Source organism: Trachypithecus francoisi, unplaced genomic scaffold (genome assembly GCF_009764315.1).
Source record: "Trachypithecus francoisi isolate TF-2019V2 unplaced genomic scaffold, Tfra_2.0 Lachesis_group12, whole genome shotgun sequence".
Classification (NCBI taxonomy): Eukaryota; Metazoa; Chordata; class Mammalia; order Primates; family Cercopithecidae; genus Trachypithecus; species Trachypithecus francoisi.
The window spans coordinates 96775287-96800764 of record NW_022681457.1 but is presented as its reverse complement, the minus strand read 5'-3'; the positions used below and the strand labels follow the sequence as shown (position 1 = coordinate 96800764).

At 39.5% G+C, this 25478-nt stretch overlaps 1 protein-coding gene across 12 annotated transcripts in view; it reads right to left on the bottom strand.

The window, feature by feature from the left end:
• EYA3 (EYA transcriptional coactivator and phosphatase 3) overlaps positions 1-25478 on the bottom strand; it is a 121965-nt gene that overhangs the window by 35293 nt on the left and 61194 nt on the right. For 8 of the 12 annotated variants that reach the window (XR_004441003.1, XM_033227534.1, XM_033227533.1 and 5 more), the window contains 4 exons: positions 22053-22190; positions 11114-11199; positions 6902-7085; positions 4769-4908 (listed from right to left, as the gene is read on the bottom strand). Coding sequence is in view for 11 of the 12 variants with exons in the window: in XM_033227534.1 (XP_033083425.1) it covers positions 4769-4908; positions 6902-7085; positions 11114-11199; positions 22053-22190 (548 nt within the window). In the remaining variant the exon portion in view is untranslated. The remainder of the gene's footprint in view (positions 1-4768; positions 4909-6901; positions 7086-11113; positions 11200-22052; positions 22191-25478) is intronic. The other 4 variants (XM_033227540.1, XM_033227541.1, XM_033227543.1 and 1 more) reach the window with 1 other exon arrangement.

Sequence of the window (25478 nt, the reverse complement as noted above, 5' to 3'; positions counted from 1 at the left end):
GTGGCACGTGCCTGTAATCCCAGCTACTCGGGAGGTCCAGGCAGGAGAATTGCTAGAACCTGGGAGGCAGAGGTTGCAGTGAGCCGAGATCACGCCACTGCACTCCAGACTGGGCAACAGAGTGTGACTCCGTCTCCAAAAAAAAAAAAAGTCCATATCTAGTATCATACCTAGTGGTGAAAGACTGAAAGTTTTACTCCTGAGATCAAGAATAAGACAAGGATGTCTCGTTTTGCCACTTCCATTCTTCTATTCAACATAATACTGGAAGTTCTCGCCACAGAGATTTGGCAAGAAAGGGGAAAATGACATCCAATTTGGAAAGGAAGAAGCAAAACTATCTCTGTTTGCAGATGACATAATCTTTTTTTCTTTTTTTGAGAAAGAGTGTCGCTCTGTCACCCAGGCTGAAGTGTAGTGGTGCAATCTGGGCTCACTGCAACCTCCACCTCCTAGGTTAAAGTGATTCTCCTGCCTCAGCCTCCCAAGTAGCTGGGATTACAGGTGTGCACCACCAGGCCTGGCTAATTTTTTTTTTTTATTTTTGTACTTTCAGTAGGGACAGGGTTTTGCCATGTTGACCAGGCTGGTCTCAAACTCCTGACCTCAGGTGATCTGCCCACAAAGTGCTGGGATTACAGGCGTGAGCCACCGCGCCTGGCTGGCTGACATGATCTTATATGTAGAAAACCTTAAATAACCCAGAGAAGGCCGGGCGCGGTGGCTCAAGCCTGTAATCCCAGCACTTTGGGAGGCCGAGACGGGCGGATCACGAGGTCAGGAGATCGAGACCATCCTGGCTAACACGGTGAAACCCCGTCTCTACTAAAAAAAAACTACAAAAAACTAGCCGGGCGAGGTGGCGGCGCCTGTAGTCCCAGCTACTCGGGAGGCTGAGGCAGGAGAATGGCGTGAAGCTGGGAGGCGGAGCTTGCAGTGAGCTGAGATCCGGCCACTGCACTCCAGCCTGGGCTACAGAGCGAGACTCCGTCTCAAAAAAAAAAAAAAAAAAAAACCCAGAGAAAATTGTTAAAGCTAATAAATAAATGCAAAAATCAGCTGTATTTATTCCCCACCCCCGCCCCGAGACAAGAGTCTTGCTCTGTTGCCCAGGCGCGAGTGCAGTGGCACGATCTCGGCTCACTGCAACCTCTGCCTCCCAGGTGGAAGCAATTCTCTTGCCTCAGCCTCCCGAGTAGCTGGGGTTACAGGCGCCTGCCACCATGTCCAACTAATTTTTGTATTTTTACTAGAGATGGGGTTTCACCATGTTGGTCAGGCCAGTCTTGAACTCCTGACCTTGTGATCCACCCACCTCAGCCTCCCAAAGTGCTGGGATTACAGATTGCACCACTGCACTCGGCTAATCAGCTGTATTTCCATATACTTGCAATGAATAATTTGAAAAGTAAATTTAAAAACCAATTCCATTTGTGATAGCATCAAAAATAAAATACTTAGGAATAAATTTAACCAAGGAGGCAAAAGACACATACACTGAAAACTATAAAAGATTGCTGAGGAAAATTAAAGAAGACATAGCTAAATAAATGGAAAGACATTCATGTTCACGGATTAGAAGACTTAATATTGTAAAGATGACACTACTACCCAAACCAATCTACAAATTCAATGCAATCCCTATCAAAATCCCAATAGTAGTTTTTAAAAAAATAGAAAATTGCATTCTAAAATTCTTACGAAATCTAACCCCAAATAACCAAAACTGTTTCGAAATAGAACAAAGTTGAAGGATTCACACTTTCTGATTTCAAAACTTACAGTAACCAAAACAGTATGGTACTAGCGTAAGGACAGACATAGAGACGAATGGAATAAACTGAGAGTCTAGAAATAAAGCCTTAAAAATATGATCAATTTTTCTTTTTCTTTTTTTAGTTTTGTTTTTTTACCTTCTTTTAGTATTTAACCCACAACCAACATCATAAGTTAATTTTTAATAGGATGCCAAAACCATTCAATAAGGAACGTCGTTTCAACAAACAGTGCTGGGAAAACTGGATATCCATATGCAAAATAATAAAGTTAGACCATTATCTTACACCATACACAAAATTAACTCAAAATGGAGAACTTAAATTTAAGAGCTAAACGATGAAAATCTCAGAAAAAATACATAAAAAATCTTCATAACCTTGTATTAAGTATTACACCAAGAAAACAAAACAAAAAAGAAACAAGTATTAGACCAAAAGCACAGCAATAATAGAAATCAGGCTTCCTAAACAATAAAAATTTTTGTGCTTCAAAGGACAGTATTGAGAGAGTGAAAAGACGACCTACAGAATGGGAGAAAATATTTGAAGATTATATATCTGATTAATATAAGGGATTAATAATCTAGAATATTCTAGAATATTAATATAGACTATATAAAGAACTCCTACAACTCAACAATGAAAAACCAAACAACCCAGTTTAAAACTGGGCAAAGGGCAGGGCGCAGTGGCTCATGCCTGTAATCCCAGCACTTTGGGAGAAAAGGATATATTTTCTGTGATTCCACTTATATGAGATACCTATATCCTGAGGTCAGGAGTTCAAGACCAGCCTGGCCAACATGGTGAAACCCCATCTCTACTAAAAACACAAAAATTAACCAAGCGTGGTGGCATGTGCCTGTAATCCCAGCTACTTGGGAGGCTGAGGCACAAGAATCGCTTGAACCTGGGAGGCAGAGGTTGCAGTGAGCCAAGATCGTGCCACTGCACTAGGGAAATGCAAATCAAAGCCACAGTAAGATACCACTTCACATCCATTAGAATAGCTATTATCAAAAAAATGGGAAATAATGAATGTTGGTGAGGATGTGAACAAACTAGAACCTTTATGTATCGCTGGTGAGAGTATAGAACCGTGCAGCCACAATGGAAAATAGTTTGGTGGTTTCTCAAAAAGTGGAGCACAGAATTACAATAGCATTCAGCAATTCCACTCCTACATATATACCAAAAAGAACTGATAAGATGCACTCAGATAGATAATTGTACACCAATGGTCAAAGCAGCATTACAATAGCACAAAGGTGAAAAACCCCAAGTGTCCATCAACAGATGAATGGATAAACAAAATGTTGTATACACATATAATAAAATATTCAGACATAAAAAGGAATGAAATTCTGATAACATGCTACAACATGGATGAACCTTAAAAACATTATGGTAGGCAGGGCGCGGTGGCTCACAACTGTAATCCCAGGACTTTGGGAGGCCAACGTGGGCGGATCACGAGGTCAGGAGTACGAGACCAGACTGACCAACATGGTGAAACCCTGTCTCTACTAAAAACACAAAAATTAGCCAGGCGTGGTGGTGTGCACCTATAATCCCATTTACTCCGGAGGCTGAGGCAGGAGAATCACTTGAACCTGGGAGGCAGAGGTTGCAGTAAGCCGAGATCGTGCCACTGCACTCCAGCCTGGGCGACAGAGCGAGACTCCATCCCAAAAACAAACAAACAAACAAACAAACAAAACCATTATGGTAAATGAAATAAGTCTGGCACAAAAGGATACATTTTCTATGATTCCACTTATATGAGATATCTAGAATAGGCAGTCACAGACAGAAAGTAGAATAGAGGTTACCAGAGGTTAGAAGAAGGGGAGAATGGGGAGGTATTGCTTAATGGGTACAGAGTTTTCATTTGGAATCATGAAAAAGTTCTAGAAATACACAGTGGTGATGGTTATACAATATTGTGAATGTATAATGATATTAAATTGTATACTTAAAAACAGCTAAAATAGTAAATTTTATGTATATTTTAGACAATTAAAAAATGAGTTCTCAGTTTTTCCTAAGAAATATATCAGAAATTTACTTTCTTCTTCACTCCAAACCTCTGAAAAAAAGAGAGAGGCTTCAAATACAGCCTCAGTTCACCTATGTCTTAAGAGCACTTATCAATGGATTCATAGTTAAATATATATTTTCTCCTCATTAAATAATAGCACTATAGAAAAACTGAAAACAGAAAACAAAAATACAAAACTTCACTATTTTTAGCACTCTGCATGACCTTTATGTCTTTAATGATGAAGTCAAATGTATGTCCATAATAAACTCATATAGTACTTACACTACAGAATAAATCAGTGCTAGTCTCATTAATAAGTTACCAGATCTGTTTGCGTCTTACAGAAACTTGGCTAAAAGCACTCTAGTCCTTTCCTTTTAAATTTCTTTTCTTTTCTCTTTTCTTTCTGAGACAGAGTCTCATTCTGTTGCCCTGGCTGGAGTGCAGTGGCCCGATCACAACTCACTGCAGCTTCAACCTGCCAGGCTCAAGTGATCCTCCCATCTCAGCCTCCCAAGTAGGTAGGACTACAGGTGTGCAGCTAATTTTTGTTAATATATTTTTAGAGATGGGGGTCTCACTATGTTGCCTCGGCTGATATCAAGCGATCCTCCTGCCTCGGCCTCCCAAAGTGCTGGGATTACAGATGTGAGCCACCGCACCTGACCCTTTTGCAATTTTAAATAGAGAACAGTATGACATGACTTGTAACTCCCTCTGCTTTCTGAATATGATGAATTATTTCTGTTCTCTTCTGGAATATACAGAATAATTTGTTCTTTTTGCATTTTTCTTTTTACATGGCCAATTCAGTTTATTTTGCTCAGGAATTAAAGGGCACATAACATAGGCTACATTATCTCTGTGAGCTTCAAAAACATTTTTGATAAACTTAAGAAGTGAGAAAAAAACAAAGTAGGTAACTCAAATGGGTTTCTTCTCATACTTCTAATTCACTGTCTTGGGAAGAAGTGGCATCAGCTTTCCTCTTGCCCCGGTTCTTGCTAGTCATGTTTTTCCTGGACTGATCATCAGCATCTTTATTTGGTGTAGTCTGGGACAAAGATGGGCTTGTAGAAGGGTCTCCTGGAAAGAAAAAGTGAGACATATGCTGTCAGGAGTCATAGGCTATAAGAATAAGGGTAGGAAGAGGGTTAGCGGACTCTCTGCCCTTGTGAGTCATAATGCAGGGATAAAGGTTGGAAAGCTAAACCTTATGTAAGCAATTAGGAAGTGTACATCTACGCATTGAGCATCAGCGCTGGCTAACATCAGAAAAATTATAACCAGACTTTATATCCTTACCCCATGATGGAAGAAAATATCAATGAAGTTGTTTTGTCAAGAAAAAGCTGAACCTGAATCTTCATGGTCAAACTTGTAGATCAGAGTTTCTCAACTTGGCACAATTGACATTTTGGACCAGATGATTATTTGTTGTGGGGGGGTGTCTTGTACATTATAGGATGTTTGGTTAAGCAGTATCCTTAGCATCTACCCACTAGATGCCAGAAGCACCCCCCAACCTACTGTAACAACCAAAAATGTTTCCATATATTGCCAACAGTTGAAAACAACTGTTCATTCACCAATTTACAATAAAATACGGAAGGCAGCAGGACATGTTAAACCACCTTATGAGGATATAACTGTCAAAATTCAGACTAGGAAACTGTATAGGATCAACACTCCAGTTTCTTCAACAAACAAACTACAAAGGGGAGAAAAAGAGATGGGAGGATTTATAGGTTAACATAGAGATGAAACACAAAATACCCGTAACCACCAATCACAATTTATGGAGCTTATTTGGATCCTAATTTTCCCCCCTCAAATTTTCTATTTATTTATTATTTCTATTTACTAATGAGATAAAAACTGTATATGCTTTATGTTGTTTTGAAATATGTATACACTGTGGAATGGGTTGGATCCTACTTTAAGCAAAAAGAGAAACAAAACTCATAACATTTATGAGAAAGTTGGAAATACAAATACATTTTGGTACTTGATAATAAAAAATTAAGACATTATTAGTATTGAACTTTCAAAGATGGGATAATGCCATTGGGGTTATGTTAACGAGTACCATACTTATGTTTAGAGAACAATGCCTGGAATCTGGGGAGGGAACTAGATGATGTATACCTGAAACAAAATTGTCTATAAGTTGATATGTTGAAGATGAATGATGGATGTAAGTGTTCACCACACTAGCCTTGCAACTTTTCTCTATGTTTGAAATTCTCCATTATTCAAAAGTTAAAATTGTTAAAATAACAAAGATATTTAGAAAAATGACTTTAAAACCTTAGTTTTTAATCAACACTGGTAATTATTTCAAATTTATGTAAGTTTGAAGTAGTGACCATTTGTATGTCCACTTATTAGACTGGTAGGGTGAACAGCACAGAAAACTGTTCACTTGTTATATAGCACTGTTTCTAAACATGCATCAGTGCCAATGATAAACAGTGCTTTCCTTGAACCACATGATGTGAAAGCCAAATACCAAATTTTCATTAAATATAAAGTATGTATACATATGTTTATTAAATGTGTGTGTAAGCTTTTATGTCAAAGGTTTTTAAGTTGGACACTGTAATTCATTGATGCATTTCAGAGCTGTGAACCTCCTGAAATTGTAGGTTAAATTGTATGTATTTCTCTGAGGGAAAAGGACCTGCTTTCCTCAGAATCTTAAAGGGATCCAGGACATAGAAAGAACTATGGTTCTGAGGCCTTAGCAGCAGTTCAAAACCTGCACAAGACTAAAACTGGAGTCTTCCACCTTTTACAAAATATTACAACATGCTGAAGCTCCCTGTGACAAGTGGGTTAAAGCTACAGGGAGGGCAGAGTAAGAGTTAGAAACAGTCTTTTAGTTCTTGATACTTTTCTGTTCTGTTCTCAGCATCAGGTATACATTAAACCTACTAACGACTCATAGCCAATACTCCTTACCTGAGAGGGAAAGCCAACAGACTTAAGCCAGAACAAAATCATCCTTACCATTGCCTAAAAACACCTGTTGAATGAAGTGGCCTTAAGTCAAATTTTTCAGAGCTGCAGTGCTTACCAGAGGAAAGTCTCTGTGCTGCAGGTGCAGGCACCATGACACTAGGCTTCTCCGACTGGTATGTGGTCGCTGCTAACGTGGTGCTCTCTGCATCAGTGTTAGTCTGACCTGTGACTCCAAAGCTGGAGCTGGGGTAGCAGGCCTGGTACTGATTCTGACCAAGAATAGTATAGGTGGGATAATCCTGCAGGCCAAAGGAAATAAGAAAACAAGACTCTTAGAGCATACATTAATCTCAACACAAGAGATTTTCTTCTCCCTCTTTCTTATTCATAATTATTTTCCTAAAACATTAACTTGACTTCTCATTTACCTATCTAACAGTCTCCAATCTAAATTGATGATTTTCAAAATGCATTCTGTGGAAACCCAAGAGTCAAGAGATGTCCCAGGAGCAGGCTTGGAATGAGGAGAATGCTGAGAGGGAAGGGTCCTCTGTACTCTCATAAACATACACACAGTGTCCCTTTTTCTACTCTAACAGCCTCTTCCCCCAATTTTATGTACCACATTTCTGCACAGAATTTGAGGGAAAGATTCTACTCTAAGAGGTTTACAAACTGTTGCACTAGATAATAGCACTTCTAAGGACAACAAAACAAAACTTAAACTTAAGCAAACAAAAAAAGCACATCTCCTACATTAAAGTGTCTTAATTTAAAAACTGATTATCAGCTGGGTGCGGTGGCTCATGCCTGTAATCCTAGCACTTTGGAAGGCCGAAGTGGGTGGATCACTTGAGGTCAGGGGTTCAAGACCAGCCTGGCCAACATGGTGAAACCCTGTCTCTACTAAAAACACAAAAATTAGTCAGGTGTGGTGGCACATGCCTGAAATCCCAGCTACTTGGGAGGCTAAGGCACGAGAATCGCTTGAACCTGGAAAGCGGACACTGCAGTGAGCTGAGATTGCACCACTACACTCCAGCCTGGGTGACAGAGTGAGACCCTGTCTCCAAACAAAACAAACAAAAAACAACCTGATTATCTACCTAAAACAATCAGGTTTTCTTTAAAAATAGTTTCCTGGCTGGGCACGGTGGCTCACACCTATAATCCCAGCACTTTGGGAGGACGAGGCGGGAGGATCTCATGAGCTCAGGAGTTCGAGACCAGCCTGGCCAAAATAGTGAGCCCTTCTCTCTACTAAAAATACAAAAGCATAAAAAAAAAAAAAAAAAAAAATCCAGGCATGGTGATGTACACCTGTGGTCGCAGCTATTTGGGAGGCTGAGATGGGAGGATCTCATGAGCTCAGGAGTTCGAGACCAGCCTGGCCAAAATACTGAGACCTTCTCTCTACTAAAAATACAAAAACATTAAAAAAATAAAAAAAATCCAGGCATGGTGATGCACACATGTGGTCTCAGCTATATGGGAGGATGAGGTGGGAGGATCACTTGAGCCCAGGGGGCCAAAGGTTGCAATGAGCCAAGATTGCCACTGCACTCCAGCCTAGGTGATACACTGTTTCAAAAAAAAAAAAAAAAAAAGGCCAGGCACGGTGGCTCACGCCTGCAACTCCAGTACTTTTGGGAGGCTGAGGCAGGCAGATCACATGAGGTCAGGAGTTTGAGACCAGCCTGACCAACATGGCAAAACCCAGCCTCTACTAAAAATACAAAAATAAGCCAGGCATGGTGGCGTGTGCCTGTAGTCCCAGCTACTAGGGAAGATGAGGCAGGAGAATCGCTTGAACCTGGCAGACAGAGGTTGCAGTGAGCTGAGATCATGCCACTGCATTCCAGATTGGGCAACAGAGCAAGACTCTGTTTCAAAAAAAAAAAAAAAAGTTTTCTTAAAATATTGGGATAAAACTTTTGGTTTCATAGGCAAAACTTATATGGCAAATAAGTGTATATATATATGTGTATATATATACACACATATATGGCAAAACTTACTAAACTGTACAATTTAAATCTGTGTAGTTTACTGTATGTCAATTATTCCCTAATAAAGCTATAAAAAAATTGGGTATGACAGCTCAAATACACACCTAATCCATTGACACTGATATTGGTGGCAAGTAAGAAAAAGCTAACTGATCAGATCAATTATTTCTAATTACTCATTGGGTATCTCTACTATAAACCAAATATAATTCTATGTATGTGTGTATTTGTGCATGGGCAGAAGAAGGAAATATTAAAGAAAAGAATAAGTCACACTAGCAGAACTCAAGGGAGTTAAAAATCTAGCAGGAGAGAAGACAGACAACAAAATGTCAATAAAATATATCTCAAATGATTGAAATACAGAACAGACAACTATCATTGTAGAGTGTGACAGTGAAGAAGCTTTCTGAGATTAATAGGCAGAGGAAGTAAGAACATGAATAGGCTCTGAAGAGATTTTATTCAGGGACCACAGATGCTGAGTCTGGTTGAAACAAAGGACCTCTGTAGGCCTGAATGATTGGTAAAGCAATGAGACTTGGATTCTTCAGGCAATAGTATATAGCTTGTGGGCTAGGGAATAGGGAATGGGGACTCTCAAATTCAAACCAACAAATAAAAACACGAAAAGAAGGAGAAAAGAAGGTGAATCCAGGAGGCGGAGCCTGCGGTGAGCAGAGATTGCACAACTGCACTCCGGCCTGGGCCACAGAGCGACTCTGTCTCAAAATAAACAAACAAACAAACAAAACACATGAAAAGATTCTGAGCAGGTCAGTAACATGATAAAAAGTGGAATTTAGAAAAAATTAATAAGAGTATTTTAGAGAATGAATAGGCACAAGGGGGAAAAAAACTGGAAATAAAATGAGCAATTAACCATGGTAATTCAGGATTAAAGAGGAAAATACCAAAACATGGGAGATGACAATAAAAAGGAAAAATTATTCTCCAAGATTCTGAGAAATGACCAGACTGGGTAAGGTTGTAAGAAAAATAATGGAAGATATCTTGTCTGGTTTTAGGCCTATGTTTATTAAGAAAAACATAGTATCACTGACAAGAATTAAGAAGTCAGGGAAAAGTGGTTTTACTTCTGGAAGACAGACATAAAAAGGGCTGGAATAAAAGTCTGATTTTAGATACGCTGAATTTAGGGAAACAGCAAGACATTAAAGAAAAAAATGTCAATCAGTTGGAAGTTCGGCAACAGTAAATGGACATTACGTGGTTAAACATTCCTGTGGATGAAGTAATTAACACGTGGAAAAACTAAATAGAGACTGTCCACATTCAAAGACAGGGTCAAAAAGAAGAGCTACGAGAGGGAAAGAGACAGTCCTTAGAAAAATACCAGGTACACAGGTGGGAACTCAATAAATATTTGTGGACTAAAAGAAAAAACAAGGCTGGGCGCAGTGGCTCACACCTGTAATCCCAGCACTTTGGGAGGCTGAGGCGGGCAGATCTCTCTAAGTCAGGAGTTTGAAACCAGCCTGGCCAACATGTGAAACCTCATCTCTACTAAAAACACAAAAATTAGCTGGGCATGATGGCACATGACTATAGTCCCAGCTACTCAGGAAGCTGAGGCAGGAGAATCACATGAACCTGAGAGGTGGAGGTTGCAGTGAGCCAAGATTGCACCACTGTACTCCAGCCTGGGTGACAGAGTGAGTGAGACTCCATCTCAAAAAAAGTAAAAACAGCATAATACTAAAATAAGAACCAGAATAGTAATGTTAACTGTAGCCAGGAAAAGATCCAAGGAGACAGTGGTGATGATAATTGCTGTAGAGAAAACAGCAAATCAAAACAAAAATAAAAAACTCTAGAACACTGAAGGTGTTACCAGTGATCTCCTAAGCATAGTTAATATAATGGTGATCAAGAATAGACCACAAAAAATTAATAAAGAATGAGCTGTTCATTCCATATATATTTATCAAGTGCCTTTGATGTAAGCAGCAGGCATTTTTCTATACCCTGGGAATATGTAAATGAACAAAATAGAAAAATAAATCCCTACTTTCATGCAGCTTACATTCTAGTAGGGACAGAGTAGGAAGTGAAGACAAACACTTACAAGGAACAGACATAATCATATTCTAGAGAGACTCAGCAGAGGAACAACAAAAACTAGACAGTAGCCTAAGATACCATCCTGGGTCCGAGTTCTGAAGGTATCCAGAAAAAAGTCTCCACAGCCCGTACTCTTCCTGGTTTTCTCTTAGGTAGGCAAATTGACCATGGAAAGAAGAAAGAGTAAGCTAGATGAACTCTATCAAACAGGATGAACAAAAGTAGCATCATACCTGGTTTGAGATGCTGGCTACTGCTGCTGCTGGAATATTGGCAATTGTAGAAGAAGTAGATATCAGGCTGGCATTTGTGCTTGAAGCTGGAGGATTGATGGGGTTAAAAGATATTAAAGATAATATGTAAAAGGTTAGAAGAAACTGAAAATAGATGTGTTTTAAGTGAACAACATTGGCAAAGGAAGCAAACACTCATTTTGCTTTTTTGCATGGGGTAGCTACATTTACACTTGGTTAAAAACAAAACACTTGAAACATCTTTCTGTTTCAACCTGAGTCTTCAATTCTTCTTACTAAAGGCCTAAAAGGATAAATATACAATTCACAACTCATACTAATAATATCAATGAAATCACAGCTAAATCCAGTTCCTCCAGTCCATCTTCTCCAGAGGCTGAAAAATGACTCACCTGCAATGTGATCTACTGTAAAGCAGTAGAGCTCTGGTAAACCTTACACTGTGATACTGTTTACTGTCACTTGCCCCAAGTTATGCCTTTCCTAATACAACATAATTACTGGAGAAACAGAGCTGGTCCTCCAAATTCCAAAGCATTTAGAATTGTTTCTTGAGTTCTACTCAAATAATAGATTACTAATGTGGATCAATAAACACAATGATGTGGCATTTACAGACTTTAGCAATGAGCCTGGAAAAACTCAGAAAATATTAAATATTACTCTGGTCAGGTAAAAAAGGTACCTTACATGCTACTTGGGCTGTCTTAAGACAAGTAATTTGAGGCCAGATGCGGTGGCTCATGCCTATAATCCCAGCACTTTGGGAGGCCGAGGCAGGCGGATCATTTGAGGCCAGGAGTTCGAGACCAGTCTTGCCAACATGGTGAAACCCCATCTCTACTAAAAATATAAAAATTAGCTGTGTATGGTGGGCATGGGCCTGTAATCCCAGTTACTCAGGAGGATGAGACACAAGAATCACTTGAACTCAGGAAGTGGAGGTTGCAATGAGCCAAAATCGCACCACTGCACTCCAGCCTGGGTGACAGAGCAAGACTCTTGTCTCAAAAAAAATTTAAAAAAATAAAGAAAGAAAATGCTGATTTCCATTCATATAAAACAATAAACATAAAAGACAAGTAATTTGGGTTAAGTTTTAAGCTTCTATCATAGGTTCACTCTACTAGGGTTTTAACCAAAATCTCAATGACCAGCATTAACCACAGTGACTTTTCTCAGGTGAACAATGTAACTGACATTATCAGTACCGTTCTCAAACTCCTTGTCCTCACTTATCATAAACACACTTAGACATGGTTCCTACTGCAGCTGCACACACCATATTGGGTTCACCATCAGGTAGACCTAACTGACTACCTGTCCCATTAACAACAAAGTCCCCCAGAGGGAAAATTAGTAAGAAAACTTCCACTGAGAACAGGGCAGGAGAACAAATGGAACACAAACTTAAGTGCTCTCTGGTCAAAATCAGAGAATTTTCATCCCTTTCCCTAAGGGTACTCTGCTTAGAAGACAATCTAGAAGAGAGTAAGTTCAGTTACAGCTATTGCTGCAACCTCGGCTTTAAGATGAAGAACCTAGGACAAAGAAGAGTTAAAGTAACTTGTCCACAACAGCAAAACTAATGGAAGATAACCAAAATGACAACTTGGATCTCCCAATTCTTCATCCAGTGCTTCTTCCTCAGGGTCAGCAGCTAAGCTAGGGTTCAAATTTCCTAACTACAGCTAGGTGTGCGGTAGCTCACACCTGTAATCCCAGCACTTTGGGAGGCTGAAGTGGGTGGATCACCTGAGGTCAGGAGTTTGAGACTAGCCTGGCCAACATGGTGAAACCCCCTCTCTACTAAAAATACAAAAATTAGCCAGGTGTGATGGTGTGTGCCTGTAATCCCAGCTATGCAGGAGGCTGAGGCAGGAGAATCACTCGAACTCGGGAGGCAGAGGTTGCAGTGAGCTGAGATCATGCCACTGCACTCCAGCCTGGGTGACACAGTGAGACTCCATCTCAAAAAATAAATTTAAAAAAATTAAAAAAACAAAAACAAAAACAAATTTCCTAACTCCCCAGAGTAACTTTATTTTCTACAGTACTCTTTGCTTCAGGGGAACTAAAGGACTCTTAGGGGCTTACTTTCTTAAACATAACAACTAAATGAAATAGGTTTTTTAACTTTACAGATGGTATTTTCTTTCAACCAATATTCACCTTCTTTTCTACTGTGGCTTAACCCATCCTTTTTTTTCTAAGAGGAAGAGCCAAAACATGACAATACACAGGGTAACTGACTCTGTAAATGGTTTTAATCATTCTTGTGGGAAAATAATTTTGAATAGTTTCCAGATGCTGTTATTGGTACATATCCTAGGCAGGCCTGCAATAAAACAGACTGAACATAGGTGATTTAAGGTGGGAAATAAAATAAAGAATCGATTTAATATTTTAAGTTTATCTTCCCCAGCAAGTCCATTTTTAGTTCAGTTTTCTTCTGGCCCTGGTCCTGGCATACAATCCTCTTTTTCACCTACTGATCTTTAATTCTGTCCTACCCTCTCCATAACTTCTTTTTTTTCTTTTTTTTTTTGGAGACAAGTATCACTCTTGTTGCCCGGGCTGGAGCGCAATGGTGCAATCTCGGCTCACTGCGACCTCTGCCTCCTGGGTTCAAGAATTCTCCTGCCTCAGTTTCCCAAGTAGCTGGGATTACAGGCATGTGCCACCAAGCCCGGCTAATTTTGTATTTTTTTTAAGTAGAGATGGGTTTCACCATGTTGGTCAGGCTGGTCTTGAACTGCTGACCTCAGCTGATCCACCGGACTCAGCCTCCCAAAGTACTGGGATTACAGGCATGAGCCACCACGCCTGGCCACTTCTCCATAACTTAATAATGGTGGGAGGTACAACTCAGTCATATCTGATCTCTGTATAAACGGGGAAAAATGTACTCTGATTGACAAGGTGGTTTTAGAAATTTAACAATTTTCAAACCACTTAATGAATTGTACTGGAGGTAAAATGGTAAACCTTAAAAACAACTGGCCATAGACTCTTATTATATTCCTGCTAGAAAGTTTAATGTCTTGATTAGCATTGATAGAACTCTGAGTTTTTAACAAGTACTTTACTAAAAGCACAAACTTCTCTGAGCAATAGTTGGTTTCTATTATAGAGGATCTTGGTCTGCTGACCCAGAAAGTTCATAGGGCTTAATAACACTTTTTTTCTCCAACTAAGCCAAACTATTTCGAACATGTGCCACTCATTCATTCAGCAAACCCATTAAGTATATCAGGGTCAACTATGTGCCTAGAAACCGTTTCAGCCACTTAAGGATAAAATAGTAAGACAAAGTCCTGGCCCTCAAGGAGTTTAAATTCTAGTGAGGGAAGTTAGTCAATAATTAAGTAATTTTTTTAGGCCCTTATAACCACCATAGAACCCAAGACAAACTCACCTAAAAATGTACACAACCACTGCCTGCCCTACCCCATATACAGCTATGACTAAAAAGCCAGGCACTTTTTTAAAAATACAGATCGTGTGTGTGTGTGTGTGTGTGTGTGTGTGTGTGTGCGCGCGCGCACGTGCAAAAATAATATTCAATTGCAAGTTTAAAAACAAAAGCAGCAACAATGAACTATGCAACAAAAACAACAAATTTAGATAATCAAGTAAAACTCAAGTGGTGGCTCTTATTACTATATATTTAAAGGCTGCTAGGTCTCCAAATGCTAATGGCATGGTCAACTGTTTTTGGACAGCCATCACTCCTGTTTTGACAATGGAGCTGCAAAAACTTGAAAGACAACACTTTTGAGAACCAGGCCCCATTAAATATCCACTTAATATAGACAATATACAGATATAGCTTTGAACAGAATACCACAGTTACAGAATGGTAAGTGGCACAGCTGCACTAAGTGACAGTGCTACAAAGTTAAAAGGTTAATTCAAGCATTAATGGCACATAAAAGTTTGTGCAAGATTTAATTTTTACCCACCTCTCTAATTTTAGATCATGTCACTCTACCTCTTTTGCTCACACTGGCTTTCTTTGAGTTACTTAAAACCAGACAAGCTCTTCATCATTTGAGGACTTTTACAATATTGTTCTCTCTGCCTAGACTGTTCTCTCCACCCCCTTTGCCGTCCTAGCATGATGGCTCCTCAGCATGACTCACTCCCTCAAAGAGGGTCTCTTTGACCTCTCTATTAAAACCAAGACCTTTTCTGTTTTCTTAATCACAGCAATCAATTTTTTTTTCAGAGCACTGTTCAAAATCTGTTATGTATTTACTTGCTTGTTTTCTCCTCCCACCCCACTAGTCTGTAAGCTCCAACAAGACAGAATCCTGCTGTCTTATGATCTCCAGCATCTAGTAAAGCACCTGGCATATAGCAGGTGATGGTCAATAAATATTTGTGGGATTCATATACATCAATCTTGTGTGCACTAAGCATGAAGGGCAAAATCATTCTTCTCTCTCTTTTTTTTTTTAGACGCACTCTCACTCTATCACCCCGGCTGGAGTGCAGTAGTATGATCTCGGCTCACTGCAACCTCTGCCTCCTGGGTTCAGGCGATTTTCATGCCTCAGCCTCCCCGAGTAGCTGGGATTACAGGTGCCTGCCACTACTCCCATCTAATTTTTGTATTTTTAGTAGAAACGGGGTTTCACCATGTTGGTCAGGCTGGTCTCAAACTCCTGACCTCAAGTGATTCGCCCACCTCAGCCTCCCAAAGTGCTGAGATTACAGGCATGAGCCATCACGCCCAGCCTAAAATCATTATTTTCTGCTAAAGGTTGACAGGTGGGTTCCTAAAACTTACTATCAGTATATGACTAATATAAATGACAATTCCTGATCCATTAGAAGCTGTACACATTGTGGTTAAAACTGATTGCCTAAGTGGGTCATTCGTTCACTTAATCCTTTATCAAATATTTATTGAGTGCCTTCTATTTGCAAGCACTGCTCCCCACAAGGAGCTTAGTAAATCAAAATAATAAAAATCTTCTAATAAAAGATTATTACTATTTTTTGAGATGGAGTCTGGCTCTGTCACCCAGGCTGGAGTGCAGTGGTGCGATCTCGCTCACTGCAAGCTCTACCTCCCAGGTTCATGCCATTCTTCTGCCTCAGCCTCCCTAGTAGCTGGGACTACAGGCGCCCGCCACCACGCCCGGCTAATTTTTTGTATTTTCAGTAGAGATGGGGTTTCACTGTGTTAGCCAGGATGGTCTCGATCTCCTGACCTTGCGATCCACCCGCCTTGGCCTCCCAAAGTGCTGGGATTACAGGCGTGAGCCACCGCACCTGGCCTAAAAGATTCTTATTGCTGGAGTGGAGATTTACAGATCAACAAGGGACTGGGTATAGAATTATCTATGTAATAATGGATCAGAGCTCAAGAAATCAGTAAGAACTCATGTTTAACTTAACACAGATACAGATTACGACATACAGAAATATTTATAGATATGTGTATTTACATAGGTTAGTATATCCACATATATTTCTTTGCTCTGTCAGCTGAGAAAGCCTAAAATAAATGTCACTGACACCCCAGCAGCAATTAGCATCCCTCAAGCTCAGATCTTTTTTTTGAGACAGGGTCTCACTCTGTTACCCAGGCTGGAGTTCAGTGGCACAATCACAGCTCACTGCAGCCTCGACCTCTTAAGGCTCAGGCAATCCTCCCACCTCAGCCTCCCAAGTAGCTGGGACTACAGCATGTACCACCATACTTGGCTAATTTTCATATTTTTTTGTAGAGATGGGGTTTTGCCATGTTGCCCAGGCTGGAAGCCCAGATCTTGGTTTTGAATACCATTCTTTCCAATAAAAGGAACCAGGACTCCTTAAAAAAAAATGGTTGATAATAGGACTTGAATAGGTAATATACAAGATGAGCCTGGAGCATCTTGCAGTGCCAGGAAGTAAGGAAGTGCTGGGGGAAAAAAAAAAAAAAAAACCAACCAAAAACTAAAAAAAATGGGAGTATGTCAAAAGGCATAGTAGCCAACTGAAAGAGCTCCCAGTGGCCAAACTGGAACAAAATAAATAAAGTAGTATTGGATTATAACCCAAAGTATAAATTAAATATCTATGAGTCCATAAACAAATGACTGAAAAAATTAACAAATTGGGGAAAAGAGACAAATCTGGGCAGAAGAATTCCAAATACATTATGTAGATATTCTACCCTAAAGAAGGGGCAGCATGATTCCTTAACTGCGGGCTGCACATAGTGACTTCTATCTAAAGAATACAGTACAGAAAGGGAGGAAAGAATAACTTTATGGAGAAAACTGACAAACACTACTTCAACTAGATAATCAAGGTCAATATCAAGAGTCATGAATAATGATGATAGTATGGCACCTTACCTTTGGGACCTTCCTCCTTAAAATCCATAACCCCATCATAATCATGAGAAAAAATCAGACAAATTCTAAGAGTGGGTCATCTTAAAATATACCTGGACTCCTCAAAACTGTCAAGGTCATTAAAAGCAAGGAAAAGTCTGAGAAACTACAAAGCCTAAGGAGACATGATAACTAAATGTAATGTAGTATCCTGGATGGGATCCTGGAACAGAACAAGGACATCATATAAAAACACAGGAAATCCAAATAAACAATGGACTTAGTTAATAATAATATACTAATACTGGTTCATTAATTATAACAAGTTTAATATACTAACATAAGATGTTAATAACGGGAAACTGTGCAGGAGGAGGGATATATGGGAACTCTCTGTACTATCTGCTCAATTTTTCTGTAAATCTAAAATTATTAATACAAAATAAAGTCTAGGCCAGGTGGCTCAAACCTGTAATCCCAGCAGTTTGGGAAGCCGAGGCGGGTGGATCACTTGAGGTCAGGAGTTTGAGACCAGCCTAGCCAACATGGTGAAACCCCGTCTCGACTAAACATACAAAAATTAGTCGGGCATGGTGGCATGTGCCTGTAATCCCAGCTACTCAGGAGGCTGAGGCAGAAGATACGCTTAAACTCGGGAGGTGGAGGTTGCAGTAAGCTGAGATCACTCCACTGTACTCCAGCCTGGGTGACAGAGCAAGACTCTGTCTCAAAAAAAAAATTTAAAAATAAATAAATAAATAAAACCTATTAATAAAATAAAAAAAAAAAACTCCTGGTCAAAGATAGATTATTGTGTGTTACCAATGATACTAGAGTACAAAGACATTCATTAAAAGATTGAATTAGGGCTAGGCACAGTGGCTCACGCCTGTAATCCCAGCACTTTGGGAGGCTGAGGTGGGCGGATTACGAAGTCAGGAGATCGAGACCATCCTGGCTAACACGGTGAAACCCCATCTTTACTAAAATTACAAAAAATTAGCCGGGCGTGGTGGCGGGCGCCTGTGGTCCCAGCTACTCAGGAGGCTGAGGCAGGAGAATGGCATGAACCCAGGAGGCGGAGCTTGCAGTGAGCTGAGATGGCGCCACTGCACTCCAGCCTGGGTGAGAGCGAGACTCCGTTTAAAAAAAAAAAAAAAAAGATTGAATTAGGCAGGGCGCAGTGGCTCATGTCTGTAATTCCAGCACTTTGAGAGGCTGAAGAAGGCAGATACTTGAGGTCAGAAGTTCGAGACCAGACTGGTCAATATGATGAAACCCTGTTTCTACTAAAAATACAAAAATTAGCTGGGCGTGGTGGTGGGTGCCTATAATCCCAGCCACTCGGGAGGCTGAGGCACAAGAATTCCTTGAACCCAGGAGGCAGAGGTTGTAGTGAGCCGAGATCACGCCACTGCACTCCAGCCTGGGCAATAGAGCAAGACTCAATCTCAAAAAATATATATAATTAAAATTAATTTTGAAATTTCTGAAATTAATTTTGCCACTTGAATATTATTTAACCAATTAAAACATCTCAGCTGAAGAAAATGACCAAAGATAAGGCCACATAGTCAACAGATACTCTAGGAAAAGGATGATACTACAGTCAGATCTACTCATTCACAACATTTTTATGAGCAAACAAAGGCAGTTCTTCTCATTATGGTACCACTGAAGTACAAACTAAAGAAAAGGTTCTGATTAGAGTTAATTAAGCCAGAAGCAGATTAGGTTTTTGAGATAATTTCCCTAACTCCCCCACGGAGGATGGGCTGCTGTCAATTGAAGAATGCTTGGGGTGTAAACTTAAAAAAATTGGGCAGTTATGCAGGGGGAGAGAAACAGCCCTGGATAGCTAACATTCATTATCCATGCTAAAAGGGAAGGGAAAAGTAGGAGCAAGGAGAGTAATACTGATAGTGGTGAACTTAAGTAATTTAATACCAATAATACACGTTTCATTTCAGCCAACTGCTTTTCTAATAATTTTTTCATCAGAATAAATGGCAAATTGATAACTTAATGGTTAACTTCTGCCTTAATTGCTACCCTGTGCTAATTAACCAGAAAATGGGCCAATAGATTAACCAGAAAAACGGAGGATAAGTGAATTTAGATATTTGTTAGTATAGGTTCTCAATTATGGGAGAGTTGATATTGATACCATAACCTCAATACTGAAAAGCATAAATATTGTACTCATGCTCTGGGGTCAGAATGCCCAGCTAATGTCCTGTCTTCTTAATTACTTGCTAATTTTGGGACTATGGATAAGCTACTTAGTTTTTCTGTGCCTCAGGTTCCCCCTCTGTAAAATGAGGTTTGGATTGTTGTGAGGATTACATGAGCAATATCTATCCACGGCTTAGAAAAACGTCAAGAGTATAGTAAGCACCTCATAAATACCTGGAATTGTCATTAATAGCAAAATGAAGGAAATCAGGTTAGCCAATCCAAAGGAAAAAATGTTCTAATAGATAACAAATAAGAACAGTGGTTAGTGAAGTTTAAGGGATATTTTCACGACTCTCAATTTTTAAAATTTCCATTTATTTTTTCGAGACAGAGGCTCACTCTTGTTGCTCAGGCTGGAGTACAATGGTGCGATCACGGCTCACTGCAACCTCCGCCTTGTGGGTTCAAGTGATTCTCCTACCTGGGCCTCCTGAGTAGCTAGGATTACAGGCATGCGCCACCAGGCCAGGCTAATTTTGTATTTTTAGTACAGATTGGGTTTCTGCATGTTGGTCAGGCTGGTCTCCAACTCCTGACCTCAGGTGATCCGCCCGCCACAGCCTCCCAAAGTGCTGGGATTACAGGCATGAACCATCGCGCCTGGCCTCATGACTGTTTTAAAGCAGTGGGTCCTAACAGACCCCAAAGAGGTGATTCCTCTTGTTTTACGAGGGAGAAATAAGCATAGCTACCACGTTCCTCAAATTCTAGACATAACTACAGAGGAATGGTGGTTTTACATTTTGGTAGAGCATTAAGAGAACCCTTGGTCTTCTTTCACAACCTAGGTGTAAGTTATCAGAGATATACCTGTTTAGAAGAGACTTGGCAACTAGACTTACCTGTGGTTGAACCCAAAAGGCCTATCAACATAGAGAAATACGAGGCCAAGTGTGGTGGCTCATATCTATAATCTCAACACTTTGGGAAGCTGGGGTAGGAGGATTACCTGATCCCAGGAGTTCAAGACCAGCCTGGGCAACACAGTGAGATCCCACCTCTAAAAAAAAAAGGTAGAAAAAAATAGCTGGGTGTGGTGGTGCGCACCTGCAGTCCCAGCTACTGGAGAGGCTGAGGTGACAGGATCACTTTAGCCCGGGAGGTGAAGGCTGCAGTGAGCCATGATCACTCCACTGCATTCCAGCTGGGCAACTGAGTGAGACTCTGTCACAAAACAAAACAAAAAACTATAGAGAAATACGCTACAAAAATGAAAGGGAGTGGTGGAGAAGACAGGCAAAGTCATTCTCTCCAGTTTCTCCCTCCTGGTTTGTTCCCATCTTAGAAAGAAAGAAGGGGGAGAGGACGAGGGGAGAAAAAAAAAAAAAAAAGAGGAGGAAACAAGTGAAGAAAAGAGGAGACTTGGTAAACAACAGGAGGTAAAGGTAGCTCAGAGGAAGGTCTCAGAACATAGAGACCAGTTCTGTTTCCACTGGACCAAGGAGAAGTAGTTTCCAAACATTTCTGAAAACAGTTAAAACTGAAAAACAAAATCTAATTAATCTACATGAAAACTTTTTTTATCACCAAAGCTTATACATTAAGAGTACCTCAGATAGGTTTTTGAGGTCCTATACTAATCCCTCTACTGTCCATTTTATAAGAAATAAAATTTAAAAGCTAGGAAATATCATGAGAAAAGAGGCAGATGAGAAGCCAGGTACAAGGATACTAGTCCCAGTCTGGAGCAATGACAAATTGCCTGCACTGGATTTGGAAGAATAGACAATGAATTCCACAGTGCCTTTTGAGTTTTTTGTCTTCTTTCCTAATAGTCCTGTCATAATTCTGACTCTGTTACAGGAAGAACTTGGAAGGTAAAGATGTTTAGAGCTTAAGCTTTAATACCATGCTTTTTATCCTGAAAGAGAAATAAGAATGAACTTCTTGAGCAAGAGAAATGCTCTCATCAAGTAGTAAACGGGGTATAAGTGTGACAAAGACATAGCAGAAAAGCAGCACACACCTCACATACCGCTATGACAATTCATACAGGTCAGCAAAATTCCAACCCATGGAGTCTTCTGCTCATTTATAGGACAAAACGTCAGTGAAAATAGACTAGAACAAAATCAAGGGGTTTTCTGGACACCAACATGCAAAAGGGAAGGCTTCAATTCTATTAAGCAGCTCACATTCAAAGGCTAAACTACTTATAAACCACACTCCTAAGCTGTGGTTTGCCTAACACAAAAAGCATGCACAAATCCAAGTATCACCACCTTTCTATTTTAGAAGATAGAGCTCCTGTATTATCCAATTTATTTGTTTGGAGATACAGGTAGATTAAAAGCAAGAAACAATAATAATAATTTAAAAACACACACACAACCATGCCTATTTACCTTGAATGGGATAAGAATAATGTGCTGAGCTTGGCTGGCTTGTGGTTAACCCTGTAGTGCAGGTAAGAACACTGTGTTGACTTGGAGATGGAGTCTGAATTAAACCACTTTCAGGTTTCATACCTGGCCACAATGCACCTGAATCAGATAAATTGGACCAATTACAAACAATACACTGGGACTGAGGAGCATGGTTATGCTTTCAAATATCAGCCAGTAGGTTTAAAATCTAAATCTTAAAAATAAATTTGCTTGTAAGAGAAAATTATTGAATCTCCCACTTGTAATACACCACAAGCAAATAACACTTTCAAAGAATTAGGGGATAAGGGCAAAGAAACAAAAAGCTTGCCACAAATCCCAATATGTATATAAATTCATTTCAATGATTGGGGGAAACTGACCAGGCAGGATTCAGAAAAAAGAGTTATTGACACCCAACTGGAGTATCTGTTATAAAGACTGCCTGATGTCCACGTACAGTGATAAATAATTTATCCAAACTGTCAAGGTAGGAGACATTCCATATAAGTTTAAAATCCACTTACCCATTAAACAAGGACCAAATTTTTCTAAAATATATTAAATATTTCTCTGCCTTCTTAAGCTGGTTATTTTGTCCCTTTTGTTTCTTCTGATTAGGAAAGACATACCTGCTTATTTTGTAAATTAAAAGCATTACAGAAATACATAATTTAGAAAAAAATACAGTCATATATAACCCCATCATCCAGACTTAACCACTATTAACAGTTTGTAGAAGAGTCACCCAGATGATTTCTTCTTCCCTTTTTTTTTTTTTTTTTTTTTTTTTAAATAAGATAGGGTTTTGCTCTGTTGCCCAGGCTGGTCTTGAACTCCAGGCCTCACACGATCCTTTTGCCCCAGCCGCCTTTAGTGCTGGGATTATAGGCATGAGCCACTACACTCAGTACAGATTTCTTCTATGTATTCACTAATCTTCTTTTTTAACAAAAATGGGATTGTGGTTTTTTGTTGTTGCTGTTGTTAAGAGACAGGGTCTTCCTCTGTCACCTAGGCTCAAACAATCCTCTTGCCTCAGCCACAGGAGTAGCTGAGACTATGGGCGTGTGCCAGCTTACTTGGCTAATTTTTTGTAGAGTTGGGTCTCGCCACGTTGCCCAGGCCAGTCTTGAACTCCTGGCCTCAAGCAATCCTCCACCTTGGCTTTTTAAAGTGTTGGGATTATAAGTGTGAGCCACTGCCAGCCAACGACTGTTTTATACCCAGTATACATAATTTGCTTTTCCACATAATACCTCAAGATTCATCTTTCCAAGTCAGAACATATAAATCTATCTCATACTGACAAACATCATAGCTGTTCATTTTTACTTTCTTTTTATCATAATGCTCCTGAGTGACAATCTTTCTAAAATATATTTATATCCTTTCCTTCCTTCTTAGCAGGGAGGAAATAGCACACATACCTTTAGATTTTCTCAGTTACTGTTTCAAAAATAAAAACTCTGCTGTGCTATATATATTACAGAGATACCGCAGAGGCTATTGTGATGTGTAAAGACAATTGTTTAGTACTAAACAGAACTTAATTATAGTTCTGATTTTTAGGTTCTAATTTCACTGTTTTTTCTCTGTGGTCTGTCGCTTCTTGACTTCCTTGGCTATATCTGCCTTTTAATTTGCAATAAACTAGGCAACCATAAACAAAGCTTTGCATCTGCATGACAGCCCAAGGATATTCTTTATGAGCGAAACACTCTTAAGTGCATGGTTTTGGTGATAATTTTGGCCACACAAAAGCCTACTTTTAAAAAAAAAAAAATCTTTTTTTTTTTGTTTTTTTGTTTTTTTTTGAGATGGAGTTTCACTTTTTTTGCCCAGGCTAGACTGCAGTGGCATGATGATCTCAGCTTACTGCAATCTCCTCCTCCCGGGTTCAAGCAACTCTCCTGCCTCAGCCTCCCTAGTATCTGGGATTACAGGTATGCACCACCATGCCCAGCTAATTTTGTATTTTTAGTAAAGATGGGGTTTCACTATGTTGGTCAGGCTGGTCTCGAACTGCTGACCTCAGGTAATCCACTCACCTCGGCCTCCCAAAGTGTTGGGATTACAGGCGTGAGCCACCACGCCAGGCCCAAAAAATCTTAATGCCTGGTTGTTCACTGTGTTCTGAATAGCTATGGTTACTGGGTTAGTGTAGTTGAAGCTGATAATTAGGTCTAAGAAGGTTCATCAACCAAACACATTCCATGTATGACATCAGTACTAAGGTTAGCCATGACTTCAAACTCAACATTAACTCATATCATTTATTTGCTCCTACTCTGATAAACTAGGAGTGATTGAATTTATAGCCAATGAACAGATATATGCAACCAAAAATATAATACTTTGAGAATGAGAACCTCTGTTTCACCAGGGCACTGAGATACTTCAGTGCAACTCAGATTTGTCCAATTTATTGACAAGTACATTTAAGAATAGTAAAGAGAAATGTGAAAGTCTTAAAAAGACCAATAGTGGGATATGATAATCACTTTTTAAGTTTTTTGAGACAGGGTCTTGCTCTATTGCCCAGGCTGTAGGACAGTGGTACAATCACAGCTCACTGCAGCCTCAACCTGCTGGGATCAAGGGATCCTCCTGCCTCAAACCCCTGAATAGCTGGGACCACAGGCACACAACGCCTGGCTATTTTTTGTATTTTTGCAGAGACGAGATTTTGTCATATTGCCTAGGCTGGTTTCAAACTCCTGGCCTTAAATGATCCTCCTGACTTGACCTCCCAAAGTGCTGGGATTATAGGCATGAGTCACTGCGCCCGGCTTTGCCCCAAACTCTTAATGCATAAAAAGAAAATGTAATTTTTTTCCTCATCTATTAATCACATGAAATAACTTATTTTAAGAGACTGAGGAATACTGACATTGGTAGCATGAATTAGAAGCATTTGCCCTATCATAATTCATGATCATTTAAATATGTCCTGTCCAGATTAGCCATAATTAAGATTCTTGCTATGTTTGATTTTCAACAATAAAAATATTTGGGAATATCATTTTTTAAACATTTATGATGTAAAATGTGAGTATCAGTGATATGATTCCTGCTGGTTGTGTATCACACTTTTTGGTAAACAAATTGCTATTTCAATGTCACAATAACTTTCAGATTTATTGTCATCACTGTGATTTCTTTTTCCAAATAGGTTTTGACCCTAAGGGGTTAGATTTATAAACATATTTTTATACTATATGAAAATAATACCTTATTATTAACAATAGTATCAACTGAGAATGTTTTGACAGTCTCCCTCTTATAAGATCAAAAATTAGAACACAAATGTCCCAAATAAGTATGAGATAGCTAGTTGTGAATATCTTTGGCCAGAAACACAAAGTAGATGTTTAACATATAATTATTTTATGAGGAATAAAA